The sequence below is a fragment of the Thalassophryne amazonica genome, chromosome 16, assembly GCF_902500255.1.
Source record: "Thalassophryne amazonica chromosome 16, fThaAma1.1, whole genome shotgun sequence".
Classification (NCBI taxonomy): domain Eukaryota; kingdom Metazoa; phylum Chordata; class Actinopteri; order Batrachoidiformes; family Batrachoididae; genus Thalassophryne; species Thalassophryne amazonica.
In genome coordinates, this window is record NC_047118.1 from 86,028,333 (window position 1) to 86,051,695 (window position 23,363).

The 23,363-nt window shown below is 40.0% G+C and overlaps 1 protein-coding gene across 2 annotated transcripts in view; it reads left to right on the top strand.

Annotated features, from left to right (window-relative positions):
• The window catches only part of fbxl16 (F-box and leucine-rich repeat protein 16), a 214,522-nt gene that overhangs the window by 78,197 nt on the left and 112,962 nt on the right, over nucleotides 1-23,363 (top strand). For both annotated transcript variants that reach the window (XM_034190559.1, XM_034190558.1), the window contains exon 4: nucleotides 19,982-20,247. In XM_034190559.1, coding sequence (XP_034046450.1) covers nucleotides 19,982-20,247 — 266 coding nt within the window. The remainder of the gene's footprint in view (nucleotides 1-19,981; nucleotides 20,248-23,363) is intronic.

A 23,363-nucleotide genomic window follows, 5' to 3' on the forward strand; every position in this document is an offset into this window, starting at 1 on the left:
AAGGAGAGAGCATATCTCACCCATATTGGCCTCTCTTCATTGGCTTCCTGTTAATTCTAGAATAGAATTTAAAATTCTTCTTCTTACTTATAAGGTTTTGAATAATCAGGTCCCATCTTATCTTAGGGACCTCGTAGTACCATATCACCCCAATAGAGCGCTTCGCTCTCAGACTGCAGGCTTACATGTAGTAGTTACATGTAGTTCCTAGGGTTTGTAAGAGTAGAATGGGAGGCAGAGCCTTCAGCTTTCAGGCTCCTCTCCTGTGGAACCAGCTCCCAATTCAGATCAGGGAGACAGACACCCTCTCTACTTTTAAGATTAGGCTTAAAACTTTCCTTTTTGCTAAAGCTTATAGTTAGGGCTGGATCAGGTGACCCTGAACCATCCCTTAGTTATGCTGCTATAGACGTAGACTGCTGGGGGGTTCCCATGATGCACTGTTTCTTTCTCTTTTTGCTCTGTATGCACCACTCTGCATTTAATCATTAGTGATTGATCTCTGCTCCCCTCCACAGCATGTCTTTTTCCTGGTTCTCTCCCTCAGCCCCAACCAGTCCCAGCAGAAGACTGCCCCTCCCTGAGCCTGGTTCTGCTGGAGGTTTCTTCCTGTTAAAAGGGAGTTTTTCCTTCCCACTGTAGCCAAGTGCTTGCTCACAGGGGGTCGTTTTGACCGTTGGGGTTTTACATAATTATTGTATGGCCTTGCCTTACAATATAAAGCGCCTTGGGGCAACTGTTTTTTGTGATTTGGCGCTATATAAAAAAATTGATTGATTGATTGATTGATTGATTATTTTAATTTTATGTAGTCATACAGACATGACAAATATGACAGTAAATCATTAGAAAAATAAAACTAATATCAAATGCACCTGGGAGATTTTAAATTAATTCAACAAACTGGAAGAAAGATATTGAAGACTGCCCCGCTTAGTGTTACACAACTACTGACAAAATCTTTAAGGGAAAACACCTACAGCAGATCATTTCAATGAGTACATCGTGTAAAAATTTATGCCAATTTACTTCTGTCTCCTAAAATATTTTCCAGGAATAATAACGTAATCAATATAATTTTGGACTCAATGGTTATTATAGAACTGGATGAAAAATAAATAATTGATATAGTATATGAATTGAAAGGTACAAAACAATGGACAGTTTTAATTTTGATATATTTCTGGTAAAGAGTGTTACTGATAGTGTTGTTAAACCCTTAATTTTTATTTGTAGTCTGTCGCTAATGACTGGGAAATTTCAAACATAAAAATAGCTACAGGAAATATGGTGACAAACCTGTCTTTCAAACTATAGTCTGTTCTCACTGTAGTCTGTTCATCCAAACACCAAGAACTACTAAATAAAATAGTTAGTTTTAGGCCCGAGTTTGCCCAGGTCAGAGAACTGTCTGGACTCCTGTGACTTAATGCATCTGAATAAGGTTCTTAACAGTGCATGTTGGCGACAGACTACAAATAAAAATTAAGGGTAAATTTGGACACAAATTGTAACACGGTGTCACATTTCACTGTGCGCCACTTTGAATCACTTCTCTCACATGTGCACAGTTAAACCCTGCTGCACCACATTCAGTTTTATTGCTGCAGTTTTCCGAAGAAGGACAGTGGCGCCAAGATGGCTAAGTCTAGTTCCAATGCTCCTCAGCGCTCTCCTGCAGCTGTTTCACCTGCTGTTGTGCCTGACATTCGGGAGAATGAGTCTGAGCAAGAGGAGAGTCGCGTGCAGCCAGACATCTGTTCTCTCTCCGCCTCCTCCTTTCTGTGCATCTCAGCAGCTGATGGTAGCATGAATATTGGGGGGGGGGGGGGGGGGGGTGTTGAGACAGTTTTCCTGATTCACAATTAACAATGCACTGTTACATGCGATAGCGCGCAACAGTGGAGAACATTATTATTGACTGTGCGTAATGGTTCCTGATAAATCGCCAGCGATATGTGCCATTAATTGTAATGCGTGGTAACAGGTTGCAACAGTTCCAAAAGACTCCTGACGCCTCTGTCCCGAATCATCACATTCGTGACCAGCGGCCAAGAATGTATACTTCATGGCATTCGTGACGTGTCGTTGTTATGTGTAAACGCAGCATTAGTATCAGAGTCTTGAAGCGGGGTCACCTGCCCTATGTGTTTTACCACTCTGCTAGCTCCAGACATGACAAATAATCAGTTGTTATACAAGTACCAGGTACACATGGATAAGCTGCAGGCCAGGGGGGCCTTGACTTAGCCGAAATAATATGTCATATTTTGGAGCATATCTCTTGCTTGGAATCATTTCATCAAGCTTGCAATTCACTCACATCAGCATTTTTTTTTTTATTTCTTCTTTTGTTGTATTTTTTTTTACAGCAGCTTGTTTCAGGTTATATTTATCCCCCCCACATCCCCCAGTCATCTCTTCAGGAGGTGAAATACATGCTTGAATGGTTTAATGGGACCTGAAGGACTTTTGATGACATTTAGTGGTAAAGTTTCAAATAGCAGCAATCCAGTTGCCTGTAATTATGAACAAATGGACATCGGGTTGCAGGACCAACACCTATGTTTATGTAGGCTACACATATGCACGCGCCCAACTGGATTTTCCTGTATAGTGGAGCCACCAAAGTTTGTACAGACAGCATAATAGATTTGCCTAACACCAACAAAGTAGCAGCTCTGAGCAGAGCACACAATCTAAGAAAGACGAAGCAAGAACTTTTATCTGCAGAAGACCGAGAGGCCGTTTGGATATTTCCACATGACGTGCATGTGATCAGATCCATGTTGAGTGAAATTCCGGCTCCTCACCGATGTAGGAAGCTCTTGGGGTATGTTTTTGTCAGCACAAGATCAGTAATTTTATCGTGCCTGCTAACACAGGTCTGACTGAGAGTATTTTACAGTCATTGGACCTAACAAATAAATTTCTTGAGTACATAATTTGAGCTAATTCATCAAACGTCAGAGGCAAGCAGGCAAGCTGTTTCGATTGTTGTTTCAAAATTATTTTACCAGCCACTGTGTCTGCACAACCACACAAACGCACACTTTGAAACAGATAAATAGCACACATTTGGCATGATCACTAACGGTGCTGGAGCATGGATCTTAGACATTTGTGACATGACTCTTAGAATTAAGATGATTATGATTCCTTGCAGAGTATACATTTGGGTTAAAAAAGGGTCTGGCTTCTTACCTTACGAATGTCAATTACCGTCAAGGAAAGGAAAATACTTACTCCTTTCTTCTGACTTGCAAAACTTTAATTATTGTCACTGCTATCACTTATTGTTAATTATATAACAGCTGAGTGGATCCTTCCCATTTGATTGGTGCTTTGTATGTCACATGACATGTATTATTCATCCCATTTGTGTTGCTTTGCATTAACTATGCAAATATGGTTCCATTTACCATGCAAATTTGATTCTATACGTTTTGTACCATTGCATGCCGTGAACTTCGCCCACACTGTTTATGAATTAATATAATATCAAATTACAAGGATCTATTTTAGCCATTATATAAAACAAATAATGAATGTTTTTACATTATTTCAATGGAACAAATGTTTAATTCAGTGAAAGCTGGAACATTCCAGCATTCACCTCATGATATTACAAGCATTCATTATTTGTATGAGGTCTGTGAGAAAAGTATCGTACCTTTTTATTTTTTTCAAAAACTATATGGATTTGATTCATATGTTTTTACGTCAGCCAAGCTTGAACCTTCGTGCGCATGCGTGAGTTTTTCCACGCCTGTCGGTTGCGTCATTCACCTGTGAGCATGCCTTGTGGGAGGACTGGTCCAGCCCCCTCATCGGATTTTCATTGTCAGGAAATGGCGGAATGATTTGGGCTTTTTTTTCCATCAGAGTTTTTTCAGAAACTGTTAGAGACAAGCAGCTGGAAACCATTGAAAAAATTTATCTGGTTTTCGGTGAAACTTTTACGGGCTTCACAGAGAATAAAGAGTGTTACTACAGCTTTAAGGACGCCCCACAATGGCGCATGGCGTGCCGCGCTCTGAGCCACCATCGAGAGGCATGTCCCAACTTGTCCCCTGGCACTCCGAAACGGAGATGTTGCTTTGACTCGCTCGATCAGCGGATTGGTCCTGATGCGCGAAGCCTCCGCGCGGCTTTCCATGACAAAATCTCCTGTTAAAAATGAAATCTGCCGGAAAATGGCTGATGTCCAGCTCTTGTGATAACCAGAGAAATTGCTCACGACGGTCCCGGCTCCACAGAGCGATCCGTTTAGAAATGATGTGGTGTTTTCTGCCTCTCGATGGTGGCTCGGAGTGCGGCATGCCGTGCGCCATTGTGGGGCGTCCTTAAAGCTGTAGTAACACTCTTTATTCTCTGTGAAGCCCGTAAAATTTTCACCGAAAGCCAGATAAATTTTTCGAATGGTTTCCAGCTGCCTGTCTCTAACAGTTTCTGAAAAAAGTCTGATGGAAAAAAAGCCCAAATCATTCTGCCATTTCCTGACAATGAAAATCCGACAAGGGGGCTGGACCACTCCTCACTCAAAGCCTGCTCACAGGCGAATGACACAACCGACAGGCGTGGAAAAACTCACGCATGCGCACGAAGGTTCAAGCTTGGCTGACGTAAAAACATGAATCAAATCCATATAGTTTTTGAAAAAAATAAAAAGGTCCGTTACTTTTCTCACAGACCTCGTATATTAAAGAGACTATTTTATCTTGTATCTCGGCCTGTGATCTTTTTGGTTCTGGGTGAGTCCCGAGGCAGACAACAGGCTCACCATGCAACACTACAGACAACACTACGTTCAACAGAAAGCACACAACACCACATACAACAGAAAACATACAACACTACATACAATGCTACATACACCAGAAAACACAACACTACATACAACAGAAAACACACAACACGATGTACAACAGAAAACATATACCACTACATACAACAGAAAACACAACATGATGTACAACAGAAAACATACACCACTACATACAACAGAAAACATACAGCATTACATACACCACTACATAGAACAGAAAACACACAACACTACGTACAATGCTACATAAGGAAGCATTTCTCAATATGCAAGAAGACCACCTGGAGTCTTCCTTATCTCCGATAAGGAAGATTTTTTGAAGTGACGCGCGGAACACTTTAACTATGTTTTAAATTGTTGCTCATCAGTTAACGAAAAAGCAATAGATCGCCTACCTCAAGTGCCCATCAATGAGAATCTTGCAGCTCCTCCAACTCTGTTAGAGACACAAAAGGCCATAAACCAGCTCTCAAGTGGGAAAGCACCCGGTCAGGACTTGTTCCTGCTGAGGTCTACAAGGAAGGTGGTACAGCTGTGACTGATAAGCTTCATCAACTGTTCACCATCATGTGGGAACAAGAGACAGTTCCTCAGGGCTTTAAAGATGCAACAATCATACATCTGTACAAGCGCAAAGGCAATCGACTGTTGGGAAAGTGTAGTGACACGGACCCACAACAGGGGGCGTAAATGAACGGACAATGGAAGAAGTCAAATTATAACACTTTACTGGTGTGAATGTCACAACCAAACACAGCAGAATCAGAATGTGCAACAGTCAATTAATAAAGGTGTCGTGTGGGCAGGCTCAACGATAGGAGACGCCCGTCAGGAAACGAACCGGAACCACACGATTTCCACCGCCACCTGAACCTGAGGAATACTGGAGCCGCCAAGTCCCGGAGTCCCCAGGTGGCCACCTCTCCGGCGTGTCGGATCTGGTACTGCTGGCAGAAAGCAAAAGACAGTCAAAGGGTGGGTGTGTGAACACCCAGTAACAATGGTGGGAATGCCACCTCCACCTCTCACTCAACATGTTGCAGTGGTCTCAGAGGAAAAGGAGCGCCGTCATGCACAGCCTCCACCAAAACGACCGGTTCTCCTGCAAACACTCACAATCACAGATTTATAAATCTCAAAAAAAGGCTGAGAGTAGTACCTCCAAATGAAGATGATATCTCGGCAGTTTGGTGGAGGTGTCTTCCTGCTTTTATACCAGATGTATGGATTAGTGACAGCTGTCACAGATGATGGGTGACAGCTGTCACCACGGCTTGTTCCTGAGGCGGCAGTGCCCTCTCGTGCCTGAAGCCCGCACTTCAGGCAGGGCGCCTTCTGGTGGTGGGCCAGCAGTACCTCCTCTTCTGGCGGCCCACACAACATCGACAGGATTGTAACAACCATAGAGGCATATCTCTTCTCTCTGTAGCGGGTAAGATACTTGCCAGGATTCTTCTTAATCACCTTGTAGCACATCTTGACCAAGGACTGTTACCAGAGAGTCAGTGTGGCTTCAGGAAAAACAGATGAACCACTGACATGATCTTTGCTGCCAGACAGCTGCAAGAAAAGTGTCAGGAGCAGAACGCTGCCTTGTTCTGTACATATGTTGATCTGACCAAGGCATTTGATTCCGTGTGTACGGAAGGTCTTTGGAAGATCATGGCCAAATATGGATGCCCTCCGAAGTTCATTGCCCTGGTAAAACAGTTCCATGATGGAATGCAGACCCAGGTACAGGACGATGCATTGTCTGATCCATTTCCTGTCACAAATGGTATAAAACAGGGCTGTGTATTAGCCCCCATGCTGTTCAGTATCATGTTCACTGCAATGCTGACAGATGCCTACAGAGGAGGAGACATAGGAATTGGCCTCAGGTACAGTGCTTCACCAACCTACTGTTGTGAAAGTGTAGGAACACGGACCCACAACAGGGGGCGCAATGAATGGACAATGGAGGAAGTAAAAAACAAGATTTACTACTGAAACAAGCACGAGTAGTATAACAAACACAATGTTTAGGGTCGAATCCGCTGGTGTCGTGTGGGCAGGCTCGAAGATAGGAGACGTCCGTCTCAGTCGAACCGGAACCACCCAGATCTCCACTGCCACCGAACCCTGGAAATACTGGAACCGCCAAGTCCCGAATTCCCAGGTGGCCACTGCCTCCGCTCGTCGGATCCGGTACTGCTGGCAGGAGAGAGCAAGAACACACAGGAGTGGATGAACGCACCCAGTACAGAGAGGGGAGAAGCCGCCTCCACCTCTTGGCAAAGTTCAGCAGGAAGGTGAGTACTTATCCAAAGAAGGAGGGTCTCAGTAGTCACCAGTCCTGAAAGGTTTAACAAGTTTGTCAATCACAGAATATGCTGCAGAGAATGTTACCTTGGTCTTAGGCGATATCTCGGCACTGAGGTGGAGACGCCGTCCTCCTGATATACCTCGGTGCTGAGTAGAAACAGCTGTGTTTGGTGATGGGTGACAGCTGTCACCCAGATTACTCCCATGATGCGGTAGCGCCCTCTGGTGCCTGGAGCCCGCACTCCAGGCAGGGCGCCCTCTGGTGGTGGTGGGCCAGCAGTACCTCCTCTTCAGCGGCCCACACAACACCTACTCCAGGTAAACCCTATATGGAGCCCACCATCACAGTAAACAATGAGAAACTCAGTGTGGTAAGCAGGTTCACGTACCTTGGTAGCACTATTTACCAGAATGCCAATATTGATGATGAAGTAAATGCCAGGATTGCTAAGGCAAGTGCCACATTTGGTAGACTTCATGGCAGTGTCTGGAACAGAAGTGGGATCCGTCTGGAGACAAAATTTTAGGTCTACAAAGCTGTTGTACTTCTGATGCTCCTGTATGCGTGTGAGATGTGGACAGTGTACAGACGCCATGCAAAGAGACTCAATCACTTCCACACAACCCGCCTTAGGAAGTTGCTCAATATCAAATGGCAAGACAGAATACCAGACACAGAGGTACTGACCCACGCAGATATGCTAAGTATTCATACCATCTTAGTGCAGTCTCAGCTCAGATGGTCAGGACATTTAGTTTGGATGCCAGACCATCGAATGCCCAAGAAACTGTTCTATGGTGAACTTGAAGATGGCACACGATCATGTCGTGGCCAGAAAAAGCAGTACAAGGACTCTCTAAAGGCATCTTTGAAGGCCTTTCACATAAAGACTGACACTTGGGAACAATCTGCTAGCAATCGACCACAGTGGCGATGCAAAATCAGAGCAGGTGCAATTGTCTACGAGGATGCACACAAAGCTGCTGTCCAGCAGAAAAGGCTGGTAAGGAAGGAACATGCAGTCACCCCCCCACAGAACACCACTCTTACCCCATGTCCACACTGTGGCCGACAGTTCTGTGCCAGAATAGGCCTGGACAGCCACTTGCGGACACATGCAACTCAACCCACTCAACCTGATGGATGACAAGTAGCGGCCCTCATCAGACTGACGGACGAACAGGGTTGGGAGGGTTACTTTAAAAATGTATTCCGATACAGTTACTAGTTACTAGTTAAAATGTAATCAGTAACGTAATCCAAGTACCATAATATTAAAGTAATGTAATTTGATTACTTTCAATTACTTCTAGATGTCTAGAAGTAATTGAAGACAGCATGTCTTTTTCTTGATTCTCTCCCCTCAGCCCCAACCAGTCCCAGCAGAAGACTGCCCCTCCCTGAGCCTGGTTCTGCTGGAGGTTTCTTCCTGTTAAAAGGGAGTTTTTCCTTTCCACTGTCGCCAAGTGCTTGCTCACAGGGGGTCGTTTTGACCGTTGGGGTTTTTACGGAATTATTGTATGGCCTTGCCTTACAATATAAAGCGCCTTGGGGCAACTGTTTGTTGTGTTGGCACTATATAAATAAAATTGATTGATTGAATTGATTGATAGATTACTCCAATATCAAATATGCTAATACAGACAAAAAAAACTAAATATAAATAGTCTTGACCACATAGTACAGTTTATTAAGCAAAAATAAAACTGTTTCTTTTACATGGCATGCTCTGTTTTACTTCAGATTATGAATTAAGAGCACCCACAATATTGTTTTAAACACACCCAGTGTTCACCTGCTAAATTTTCAACAAAAAATGCCAAACAAATGAAGGATAATGAAAACTCAGGTGTGTGCAGATGAATTTGTAATTAAAAGTGGCAGAACAATATACAAAACACAAAAAAAGTCTACTACATGTTCAGTAAACATAAAATTATCTTACTTTAGTCTTTCACATAGTTTTCGCACCTTGTTTAACATATCAGTCCACTTACTGAAATTTCAAAATAAGAGCAAAAGCATAATGAAAACCATTAAGTAAATACTGTCAGTAAGGAGGCGTGATCGCCATTTTAATTCCGGGCAAGTTAGTGATTTGAGTGCATAGAAGTTCAAGAAACAGGTGGAATATGCCGGAGAGCTGCGCATGTTGGCAAAGCCACAAACGGGGAAACAAGGGAGACAATATTTCCTTCCATAAGTAAGTGGTTTTGGTTCTTCTTGTCACTTTATCTGTGATATTTGGATGATAAACAGCTGTATGTTTCCTGCCGTACCTGTGTCGCCCGATGACACGGACCATTAACTCTTCACTTAAGTCTAGTTGATATTTTCTACTGCTAGACCAATGTCTAGTTAAAATACTTGTCGTTAGTGATTAAAATTGTTTGACAAGACGGGATTTTTTTTATTTGCACCTTAAAATAATGAGATTATAATGACCCGTGCTGTGCCGCTCACAGTCACACACCCACATAGAGAGATGTGTACCCACACCACTGACTTCATGAATGAAACTCGGTCAATAAAGGATAATTGTGTAAAAATATAATATATATATATATATATATATATATATATATATATATATATATATATATATATATATATATATATATATATATAAATGTACGAGGTCTGTTAGAAAAGTATCGGACCTTTTTATTTTTTGCAATAACCATATGGATTTGAATCACATGTGATTGCATCAGACAAGCTTGAACCTTCGTGCGCATGCGTGAGTTTTTTCATGCCTGTCGGTTGCATCATTCGCCTGTGAGCAGGCTTTGAGTGAGCACTGGTCCTCCCCCCTCGTTGGATTTTCATTGTGAGGAAAATGTCTGAACGGCTGGAGCAGCAATGCATCAAATTTTTCCAGAAACTGTGAGAGACAGCCAGGTGGACACCATTCGGAAAATTCAGATGGCTTTCAGGGACGATTTTATGGGCATCACACAGATTAAGGAGTGTTACAGCCGGTTTAAAGACGGCGCAGAATGGCGGAGGGTGCGCCGCGCTCCGAGCGGCGATCGACAGACTGAAACGACCAGATCATTTCCAAACTGAATGCTGTGTTGATCCAGGACGTCGTCTGACTACCAGAGAAATGGCAGAAAAGGTAGACATCAGCACTTTTCCAGCACATTCCACTGTTAAAGGAGATTTTGTCATGAAACAGGAGCGGAGGAATTCGCCACGGAGCCGCTAATGGCGCGGAACGAAAGCACCTCTGTGTTGGTCTCACAGGACATGTGACATGCCCAGATCTTCGACAGTTTCTTGGATACTCACTCGACTGAAAAGCCACCCAAAGCCGTCTAAATCTTCCAAATGGTGGAAGAGCTGGGCATGTGCCGTGAGACTTCCAACACGGAGGTGCTTTTTGTTCTGCGCCATTATGCGGCTCCGTCCTGACGCACGAATTCTGCCGCACGTCTTTCATTATGAAATCTCCTGTAACAGTGTAATGTGCCAAAAAAGTGCTATGTCCCCCTCTCTCACCATTTCTCTGTTAGTCAGACGACGTCCCACATCAACACAGCCTTCACTTTGGAAATGATCTGGTCGTTTCAGCCTGTCGATGGCCGCTGGAAGCGCGGTGCGCCCTCAGCCGCTGTGGGCCATCTTTAATCCGGTTGTAATGCTCCTTAATCTGTGTGGTGCCCATAAGATCTTCACCGAAAGCCATCTGAATTTTCCGAATGGTTTCCACCTGGCTGTCTCTCACAGTTTCTGAAAAAATTTTGATGGAGCAAAGCGGCAGTCGCTCGGCCATTTTCCTGACAATGAAAATCTGCCGAGGGGGCTGGACCACTGCTCCCACAAAGCGTGCTCACAGGCGAATGACGCAACCGACAGGTGTGAAAAGACTCACGCATGTGCATGAAGGTTCAAGCTTGGTTGATGCAATCACACATGATTCAAATCCATAAGGTTATTGCAAAAAATAAAAAGGTCCGTTATTTTTCTAACAGACCTTGTATTGTAATGGTTTTAGGATCCACGCTGTGTTGAACACAGCAGCTGCAGCAGGACGCCTCAGCTCAGCAGCTTGAACAGTGCAGATCCGTGTAACTTTCAACACTAATATTTGGGATTGTGTGAGTGTCAGAGTAAGTTTAATACTTTCCTGACATAATTTAATGTAAATTAATTTTACTGGCTCAATATCCAGGTCAAAATGGCATTTTAACACATATTTTGCGAGCATTTTTCTGTTTGTGTTCAGTCGCGGATCTCCATTGAAAATGCATTAACATCTGGGTACTTCTGCCATGTCGCTGTCCATGAAGGGACGTTTTCGTTTCAAAGAAAAAAATACATACAGATAATATCATGAAATGCATTAAAATTGTAATCCTGCGAACTAATCCCCATTTTTACTAAATATACCTGTAATCTGAATACGTCTTTTTTTCTGTAACTGTAGCAGAATACAGTTACCTTTTTTTGTATCCTAATTACGTAACGCCGTTACATGTATTCCGTTACTCCCCAAGCCTGCGGACGAAGGTGAGATACAACAGAAAACACACAACACTATATACGACAGAAAACACACAACACTATATACAACAGAAAACACACAACACTATATATGACAGAAAACACACAACATTATATACGACAGAAAACACACAACACTATATATGACAGAAAACACACAACACTATATACAACAGAAAACACACAACACTATATATGACAGAAAACACACAACACTATATACAACAGAAAACACACAACCCTACATACAACGCTACATACAACAGAAAACACACAACACTATATACGACAGAAAATGCACAACACTATATACGACAGAAAACACACAACCCTACATACAACGCTACATACAACAGAAAACACACAACACTATATACGACAGAAAACACACAACACTATATACGACAGAAAACACACAACACTATATACGACAGAAAACACACAACACTATATATGACAGAAAACACACAACACTATATACGACAGAAAACACACAACACTATATACAACAGAAAGCACACAACCCTACATACAACGCTACATACAACAGAAAACACACAACACTATATACGACAGAAAACACACAACACTATATACGACAGAAAACACACAACACTATATACAACAGAAAACACACAACCCTACATACAACGCTACATACAACAGAAAACACACAACACTATATACGACAGAAAACACACAACACTATATACGACAGAAAACACACAACACTACATACAACGCTACATACAACAGAAAACACACAACCCTACATACAACGCTACATACAACAGAAAACACACAACACTATATACAACCCTACATACAACGCTACATACAACAGAAAACACACAACACTATATACGACAGAAAACACACAACCCTACATACAACGCTACATACAATGCTACATACAACAGAAAACACACAACACTATATACGACAGAAAACACACAACCCTACATACAACGCTACATACAACAGAAAACACACAACACTATATACAACAGAAAACACACAACACTATATACGACAGAAAACACACAACCCTACATACAATGCTACATACAACAGAAAACACACAACACTATATACGACAGAAAACACACAACCCTACATACAACCCTACATACACCTCTACATACAACAGAAAACACACAACACTATATATGACAGAAAACACACAACACTATATACGACAGAAAACACACAACACTACATACAACGCTACATACAACAGAAAACACACAACACTATATACAACCCTGCATACAACGCTACATACAACAGAAAACATACACTACATACAACAGAAAACATATAGCATTACATACACCACGAGATACAACAGAAAACATACACTACATATAACTGAAAACACACAATACTACATGCACCACTACATACAACAGAAAACACACAACACTCCATACAACAGAAAACACTAAATACGACATACAACAGAAAACATATAGCATTACATACACCACGAGATACAACAGAAAACATACACTACATACAACAGAAAACATATAGCATTACATACACCACGAGATACAACAGAAAACATACACTACATACAACAGAAAACACACAACACTCTATACAACAGAAAACACTAAATACGACATACAACAGAAAACATATAGCATTACATACACCACGAGATACAACAGAAAACATACACTACATACAACAGAAAACATATAGCATTACATACACCACGAGATACAACAGAAAACATACACTACATACAACAGAAAACACACAACACTCTATACAACAGAAAACACTAAATACGACATACAACAGAAAACATATAGCATTACATACACCACGAGATACAACAGAAAACATACACTACATACAACAGAAAACACACAACACTCCATACAACAGAAAACACTAAATACGACATATAACCAGTGATGCCGGTAACGCGTTACTTAGTAACGCGTTACTCTAATCTGACCACTTTTTTTAGTAACGAGTAATCTAACGCGTTAATCTTTCCAAATCAGTAATCAGATTAAAGTTACTTCTCCATGTCACTGTGCGTTACTATTATTTTTCATTGTGGGTCGATAACAGCATTAAACTTGGTCTGTGGGCAGGAGGTCGGGGTTCGACTGAACTGCCCTCTTTAAGCGAGCTGTGAGCTTTTAATCCGTGGTTTTTTGCAGCTGCTCGACTCGTCCTCACCTCTTAAAGCGCGGTGATCAGCACACCTGCACTGAGCTTTACGAAGACATTTTTATACTTTTTTTCCTCCTTTATTTAGAATTCTGAGCTGAGCCGCTCTGTATCTGGTCGTTAAAAACAGCTGATCCTCCGCGACGCATCAACAACTAACACTATTTTCCACTCAAATGCACCTAAACTCTCTTTCTGAGGACCACATGATGTGAAAACGCAATAAAACTTTCTTACCTGTAAATCTGGTCCTGTTTTCTGCATAAATAAATGTTATCCATTCTTTGTGCTCAAACGCCAAAGCAGGGGCGAATCTAGATGGAATGGGGGCGTGGGGCAAGGATGTGCCCCCTCCCCCACAACACCCCTAGATTAAAGGTGCAATTTTTTGCAGTTTTTTACTACAACTAATATTGCTTAAAATAATAATAATTTTGACAAGTAAAATGTTGAGAGAATTTAAATGTTAGAAAAATGTTAGAATTTAATAGTTACCTTTATAAACAATGTAGGCTCGAAATTGCAAGTTTTACTGTTACAGTGCTGTCAACAGTTAAATATGAGGTCAAGAAAGACGTCTTTATTTTACTTTTTATAAAACAAGTATTTATTTTCATTGAAGTCAAGAAAGGGTGACTATAAAGTGAGTTTTGGCAAAACAGGTATCATTGTCATGTTGAGGTGGCAGAGGGTTGTTGTCGGCAGCTGGGAAAAGTAACTAAAAAAGTAACTAGTAATCTAACTTAGTTACTTTTACGATTGAGTAATCAGTAAAGTAACTAAGTTACTTTTACAATTGAGTAATCAGTAAAGTAACTAAGTTACTTTTTCAAAGTAACTGTGGCAACACTGCATATAACAGAAAACATACACTACATACAACAGAAAACACACAACACTACATGCACCACTACATACAACAGAAAACACACAACACTCCATAAAACAGAAAACACTAAATACGACATACAACAGAAAACATATAGCATTACATACACCACGAGATACAACAGAAAACACACAACACTCCATAAAACAGAAAACACTAAATACGACATACAACAGAAAACATATAGCATTACATACACCACGAGATACAACAGAAAACATACACTACATACAACAGAAAACATATAGCATTACATACACCACGAGATACAACAGAAAACACACAACACTCCATAAAACAGAAAACACTAAATACGACATACAACAGAAAACATATAGCATTACATACACCACGAGATACAACAGAAAACATACACTACATACAACAGAAAACATATAGCATTACATACACCACGAGATACAACAGAAAACATACACTACATACAACAGAAAACATATAGCATTACATACACCACGAGATACAACAGAAAACATACACTACATACAACAGAAAACATATAGCATTACATACACCACGAGATACAACAGAAAACATACACTACATATAACTGAAAACACACAACACTCTATACAACAGAAAACACTAAATACGACATACAACAGAAAACATATAGCATTACATACACCACGAGATACAACAGAAAACATACACTACATACAACAGAAAACACTAAATACGACATACAACAGAAAACATATAGCATTACATACACCACGAGATACAACAGAAAACATACACTACATACAACAGAAAACATATAGCATTACATACACCACGAGATACAACAGAAAACATACACTACATACAACAGAAAACATATAGCATTACATACACCACAAGATACAACAGAAAACATACACTACATACAACAGAAAACACACAACACTCTATACAACAGAAAACACTAAATACGACATACAACAGAAAACATATAGCATTACATACACCACGAGATACAACAGAAAACATACACTACATACAACAGAAAACACTAAATACGACATACAACAGAAAACATATAGCATTACATACACCACGAGATACAACAGAAAACATACACTACATACAACAGAAAACATATAGCATTACATACACCACGAGATACAACAGAAAACATACACTACATACAACAGAAAACACACAACACTACATGCACCACTACATACAACAGAAAACACGCAACACTACACACAATGCTACACAGAACACACACGTCACTAAATACAGCAGAAAACATACAACACTACATACAACAGAAAACACACAACACTACATACAACAGAAAACACTAAATACGACATACAACAGAAAACATATAGCATTACATACACCACGAGATACAACAGAAAACATACACTACATACAACAGAAAACATATAGCATTACATACACCACGAGATACAACAGAAAACATACACTACATACAACAGAAAACACACAACACTCCATACAACAGAAAACACTAAATACGACATATAACAGAAAACATAAAGCATTACATACACCACAAGATACAACAGAAAACATACACTACATACAACAGAAAACATATAGCATTACATACACCACAAGATACAACAGAAAACATACACTACATACAACAGAAAACACACAACACTCTATACAACAGAAAACACTAAATACGACATACAACAGAAAACATATAGCATTACATACACCACGAGATACAACAGAAAACATACACTACATACAACAGAAAACACTAAATACGACATACAACAGAAAACATATAGCATTACATACACCACGAGATACAACAGAAAACATACACTACGTACAACAGAAAACATATAGCATTACATACACCACGAGATACAACAGAAAACATACACTACATACAACAGAAAACATATAGCATTACATACACCACAAGATACAACAGAAAACATACACTACATACAACAGAAAACACACAACACTCTATACAACAGAAAACACTAAATACGACATACAACAGAAAACATATAGCATTACATACACCACGAGATACAACAGAAAACATACACTACATACAACAGAAAACACTAAATACGACATACAACAGAAAACATATAGCATTACATACACCACGAGATACAACAGAAAACATACACTACATACAACAGAAAACATATAGCATTACATACACCACGAGATACAACAGAAAACATACACTACATACAACAGAAAACACACAACACTACATGCACCACTACATACAACAGAAAACACGCAACACTACACACAATGCTACACAGAACACACACGTCACTAAATACAGCAGAAAACATACAACACTACATACAACAGAAAACACACAACACTACATACAACAGAAAACACTAAATACGACATACAACAGAAAACATATAGCATTACATACACCACGAGATACAACAGAAAACATACACTACATACAACAGAAAACATATAGCATTACATACACCACGAGATACAACAGAAAACACACAACACTCCATAAAACAGAAAACACTAAATACGACATACAACAGAAAACATATAGCATTACATACACCACGAGATACAACAGAAAACATACACTACATACAACAGAAAACATATAGCATTACATACACCACGAGATACAACAGAAAACATACACTACATACAACAGAAAACATATAGCATTACATACACCACGAGATACAACAGAAAACATACACTACATACAACAGAAAACATATAGCATTACATACACCACGAGATACAACAGAAAACATACACTACATATAACTGAAAACACACAATACTACATGCACCACTACATACAACAGAAAACACACAACACTCCATACAACAGAAAACACTAAATACGACATACAACAGAAAACATATAGCATTACATACACCACGAGATACAACAGAAAACATACACTACATACAACAGAAAACATATAGCATTACATACACCACGAGATACAACAGAAAACATACACTACATACAACAGAAAACATATAGCATTACATACACCACAAGATACAACAGAAAACATACACTACATACAACAGAAAACACACAACACTCTATACAACAGAAAACACTAAATACGACATACAACAGAAAACATATAGCATTACATACACCACGAGATACAACAGAAAACATACACTACATACAACAGAAAACACTAAATACGACATACAACAGAAAACATATAGCATTACATACACCACGAGATACAACAGAAAACATACACTACATACAACAGAAAACATATAGCATTACATACACCACGAGATACAACAGAAAACATACACTACATACAACAGAAAACACACAACACTCCATACAACAGAAAACACTAAATACGACATATAACAGAAAACATAAAGCATTACATACACCACAAGATACAACAGAAAACATACACTACATACAACAGAAAACATATAGCATTACATACACCACAAGATACAACAGAAAACATACACTACATACAACAGAAAACACACAACACTCTATACAACAGAAAACACTAAATACGACATACAACAGAAAACATATAGCATTACATACACCACGAGATACAACAGAAAACATACACTACATACAACAGAAAACACTAAATACGACATACAACAGAAAACATATAGCATTACATACACCACGAGATACAACAGAAAACATACACTACATACAACAGAAAACACTAAATACGACATACAACAGAAAACATATAGCATTACATACACCACGAGATACAACAGAAAACATACACTACATACAACAGAAAACATATAGCATTACATACACCACGAGATACAACAGAAAACATACACTACATACAACAGAAAACACACAACACTACATGCACCACTACATACAACAGAAAACACGCAACACTACACACAATGCTACACAGAACACACACGTCACTAAATACAGCAGAAAACATACAACACTACATACAACAGAAAACACACAACACTACATACAACAGAAAACACTAAATACGACATACAACAGAAAACATATAGCATTACATACACCACGAGATACAACAGAAAACATACACTACATATAACTGAAAACACACAACACTACATGCACCACTACATACACAGAAAATCAATCAATCAATTTCAATCAATTTTATTTATATAGCGCCAAATCACAACAAACAGTTGCCCCAAGGCGCTTAACACACAACACTACATACAACAGAAAACACACAACACTACATGCACTACTACATACAACAGAAAACACTAAATACGACATACAACAGAAAACATATAGCATTACATACACCACGAGATACAACAGAAAACATACACTACATACAACAGAAAACACACAACACTACATGCACTACTACATACAACAGAAAACACTAAATACGACATACAACAGAAAACATATAGCATTACATACACCACGAGATACAACAGAAAACATACACTACATATAACTGAAAACACACAACACTACATGCACCACTACATACAACAGAAAACACACAACACTACATACAACAGAAAACACGCAACACTACATGCACCACTACATACAACAGAAAACACACAACACTACATACAACAGAAAACACTAAATACGACATACAACAGAAAACATATAGCATTACATACACCACGAGATACAACAGAAAACATACACTACATATAACTGAAAACACACAACACTACATGCACCACTACATACAACAGAAAACACACAACACTACATACAACAGAAAACACGCAACACTACATGCACCACTACATACAACAGAAAACACACAACACTACATACAACAGAAAACACGCAACACTACATGCACCACTACATACAACAGAAAACACACAACACTACATACAACAGAAAACACGCAACACTACACACAATGCTACACAGAACACACACATCACTAAATACAGCAGAAAACATACAACACCACATACAACAGAAAACACAACACCGCATACAACAGAAAACACAACACCGCATACAACAGAAAACATACAACACCACATACAACAGAAAACATACAACACCACATACAACAGAAAACACAACACCGCATACAACAGAAAACATACAACGGAACAGAGTTTGACACCAAATATTATGAAATCAAATGACAGATTTGCACCAGTTTTACTTTTTTTTTTTTTATGTGGTTTTAACTTTAAGAGCCAAATCATGGTTACAATAATTTTGGTTTGTTTTCTCTTATAACCACTGATTACCTTGAAGTCCCTGTTTTACCCACAGGGCTACACCACTCACACCCTGCGACTTCACTCATGCTGGGAGATCACCAACCATGGTGTGGTCAATATGGTGCACAGCCTGCCCAACCTGACAGCCCTCAGCCTCTCTGGCTGCTCCAAAATCACTGATGATGGTGTGGAGTTGGTGGCTGAAAACCTGCGTAAGCTTCGCAGCCTGGACTTATCCTGGTGCCCCCGGATCACCGACATGGCGCTGGAGTACATCGCCTGTGACCTGCATAAACTTGAGGAACTGGTGCTGGACAGGTAGGTGTAAATTACTGATTCAGCCAAGTTTAAATCACTATATGATGTTATTTTAGGAATGAAAAATAAATAAATCCTCATTTGATTTTCCTTTTTAATCAGAAATTCTTGATGGCGTTCTGCCATGACCACTTCTAAAAAATACAACACAGTGCTAATTTGCAGTTGCTTAATTTGTATCCCAGTGCAAAGTGCATATGCTACATACAACAGAAAGCACACAACACAACATGCATCAGTACATACAACACTACATACAACAGAAAACATGCATCACTACATACAACACTACATACAACAGAAAACATGCATCACTACATACAACACTACATACAACAGAAAACATGCATCACTACATACAACACTACATACAACACTACATAGAACAGAAAACACACATCACTACATACAACACGACATACAGCAGAAAACACCCCGCCCGGGTCTGTGTGTGTGTGTGTGTGTGTGTGTGTGTGTGTGTGTGTGTGTGTGTGTGTGTGTGTGTGTGTGTGTGTGTGTGTGTGTGTGTGTGTGTGTGTAGAGTGAAATGGTACCAAATGTATGGAACCAAATTTGCATTCTAAATGAAACCAAGCCACACTCTAAATGCAACGCAACACAAATGGGATGAATAAATCCATGTCATGTGACATGCAAATTATACAAATAATGAATGTTTACGAGTTCAATGGTACAAATATTTCATGAGGTGAAAGCTGGAACATACCATTCAACTTGGCTTCGCCTCGTTGAATGGTATGTTCCAGCTTTCGCCGAATTAAATATTTGTTCAATTGAAAGAATGTAAAAACATTCATTATTTGTTTAATATAATGGCTAAAATAGATCCTTGTCATTTGATATTTTATTAATTTATAAACAACAGAAAAGGGACTTACATTTTGGTGTTCCACTGTAACGTGTAGTCCAGTGATGCTGTGCACTGACTTCGGACTTCCATAAAAAAAGACTTTGTGTCGTTCCTCAGTCCAGCCAAAAATCACATCAGCATTTCATGTGAACAGCTCTTCATTCATCCAGACAACTTACAGCAGCAGTGGATTTTGTGTGTATTTTACAAGCAGCGTCAGTTAGCTCAAGCAAATCATCGTGTCGTTGTCTCCCGCATGCGGGCACACACACACGCAACCAGCTCTGTCGACTGTGTATGTCCTCAGTGCAGCAAAAAAAAAAAAAAATCACGTTAGAAATGAGTCCAGCTTTTTTTGTTTCTTCCTGCTAACAGACAGCACAGTGGATTTGGTGTGTGTGTATGTGTGTGTGTGTGTGTGTATCTTACAAGAATTAGCTGCGTCAGTTAGCTCAATCAAATCATGTCTCAGGAGAGTCGTCTCCAGCGCGCACAGTCTTCAATGCAGCGAAAAAAATAAAATAAAAATCACGTCAGAAATGAGTCTAGGTTTTTTTCTCTCTTACTGCTAACAGCCTCCAGGCAGCACAGTGGATTTGTTTAATCATAAATAATATTTATGTTTTAACAGTGTCTGCAGGAGGGCATGCATGTGCGCATACATGAGTTTTTCACAAGAACGGAAGTTAGCTTTGACTTAGCGGTAGCTGCCATGCACACTGACATTTGCAACGTCTTGTAAATCCTTCCAGTGGTTTTATCAGGTTACAAAACAGCGTTTTCAGTTTTAGAAGTGTTTATTTCTCACAAGCTTTTATATGAGAAACATGTTATCTAAACACATAAATGAAGTGGTTTTGCAGAATGAAACAGAATGTGACTTTTTAACCTCTTAAAATACTTATTTATTTAGGTCCAGGTTAGCCATCTTTGAACTTGTCCAAGGTCTGTGTTCCAAGAATGTTCCCTGTGAATTTGAAGATTCTGGCAGTAATAGGACTGGACTTACGTATACTAAGAACAGACAGACAGATGGACGCGTGCAAAGCCTTCACAAATGGAACTAGATGTAGAAGCACCAATACCCCCTCTTTACCCCTCCCAGCCACTTTACACAAAACATTACAATGTCTGAACTTTATACATCACCAGCACATCAAATTGCAGTATTTCTCTCTTGTGTGTGCACAACAATATAAATATAATAAAACCTTCAACTGCAACTGATGCTCTTTATGCGCCACAGACACATAATAGCTGCACTATTTGCACAACAATGTAAATATGTTATGGGTGTCAACATAAGTTCATTTTTTTCTTTTCTTTTTTCTCTTTTTTCTTTAATATTTATTTCATTCATTTAAAAGAAAAAAAAAACAGAAAAGCAGAAATGAATATATTACAAGACATTGAATGAAAAGGAGCAGAGGGAAGAACAAGTCTTATATTTTCTGCCCCTTTTTACAATACAATTGTGTGGGCCGCTGAAGAGGAGGTACTGCTGGCCCACCACCACCAGATGGCGCCCTGTTTGAAGTGCGGGCTTCAAGCACGAGGGCGTCATAGCAACCGGGAGTGACAGCTGTCACCCGTCATCAGCACCAGCTGTCACTCATTTCACATCATACCACCACCACCATAAAGGCCGGACTGCAACTCCACCTCCCCGCCAAGAAATCAGCTACCTTGGAGGTAATTTTCTCTGCTGACTTAAAACATTGAGTAATAATCTGAAGTTATCTGCCTTATCTGTGGGATTGGCGTTTGGTGTGATCAGCGACAGCTTCACTTCACACTCCAACCAGATAAGTGGTTAGACAGGAGCTGCACGAGTGTGTGATTGGAGGTGGAGGTGCTCCCTCCCAAAAGAACACAGACGGTGGAATTACTGAGTGTGCGAACTCACACTCATCAAAACTGTTTCTATTCTCTGCCAGCAGTACCCGGTCTGACAGCTGGAGACGGTGGCCACCTGGGGCTCCAGGACTTGGCGGCTCCGGTGTTCTTCAGATCCGTTGGCGGTGAAGGCTGTGTGGGATCCGGCTCGGTTCTAGTCTCCTATCCTCAAGCCTGCCCACACGTCACTTAACATTTAATTGTCTGTGGTACCAAAACTGTGTTTGTCTGTATTCTGTTGTGCATTTCACAACATTAAATTGTTACTGTTTGGCTTATCCATTGTCTGTTCATTTAGCGCCCCCTGTTGTGGGTCCGTGTTCCTACACTTTCACAACAACAATCTTTC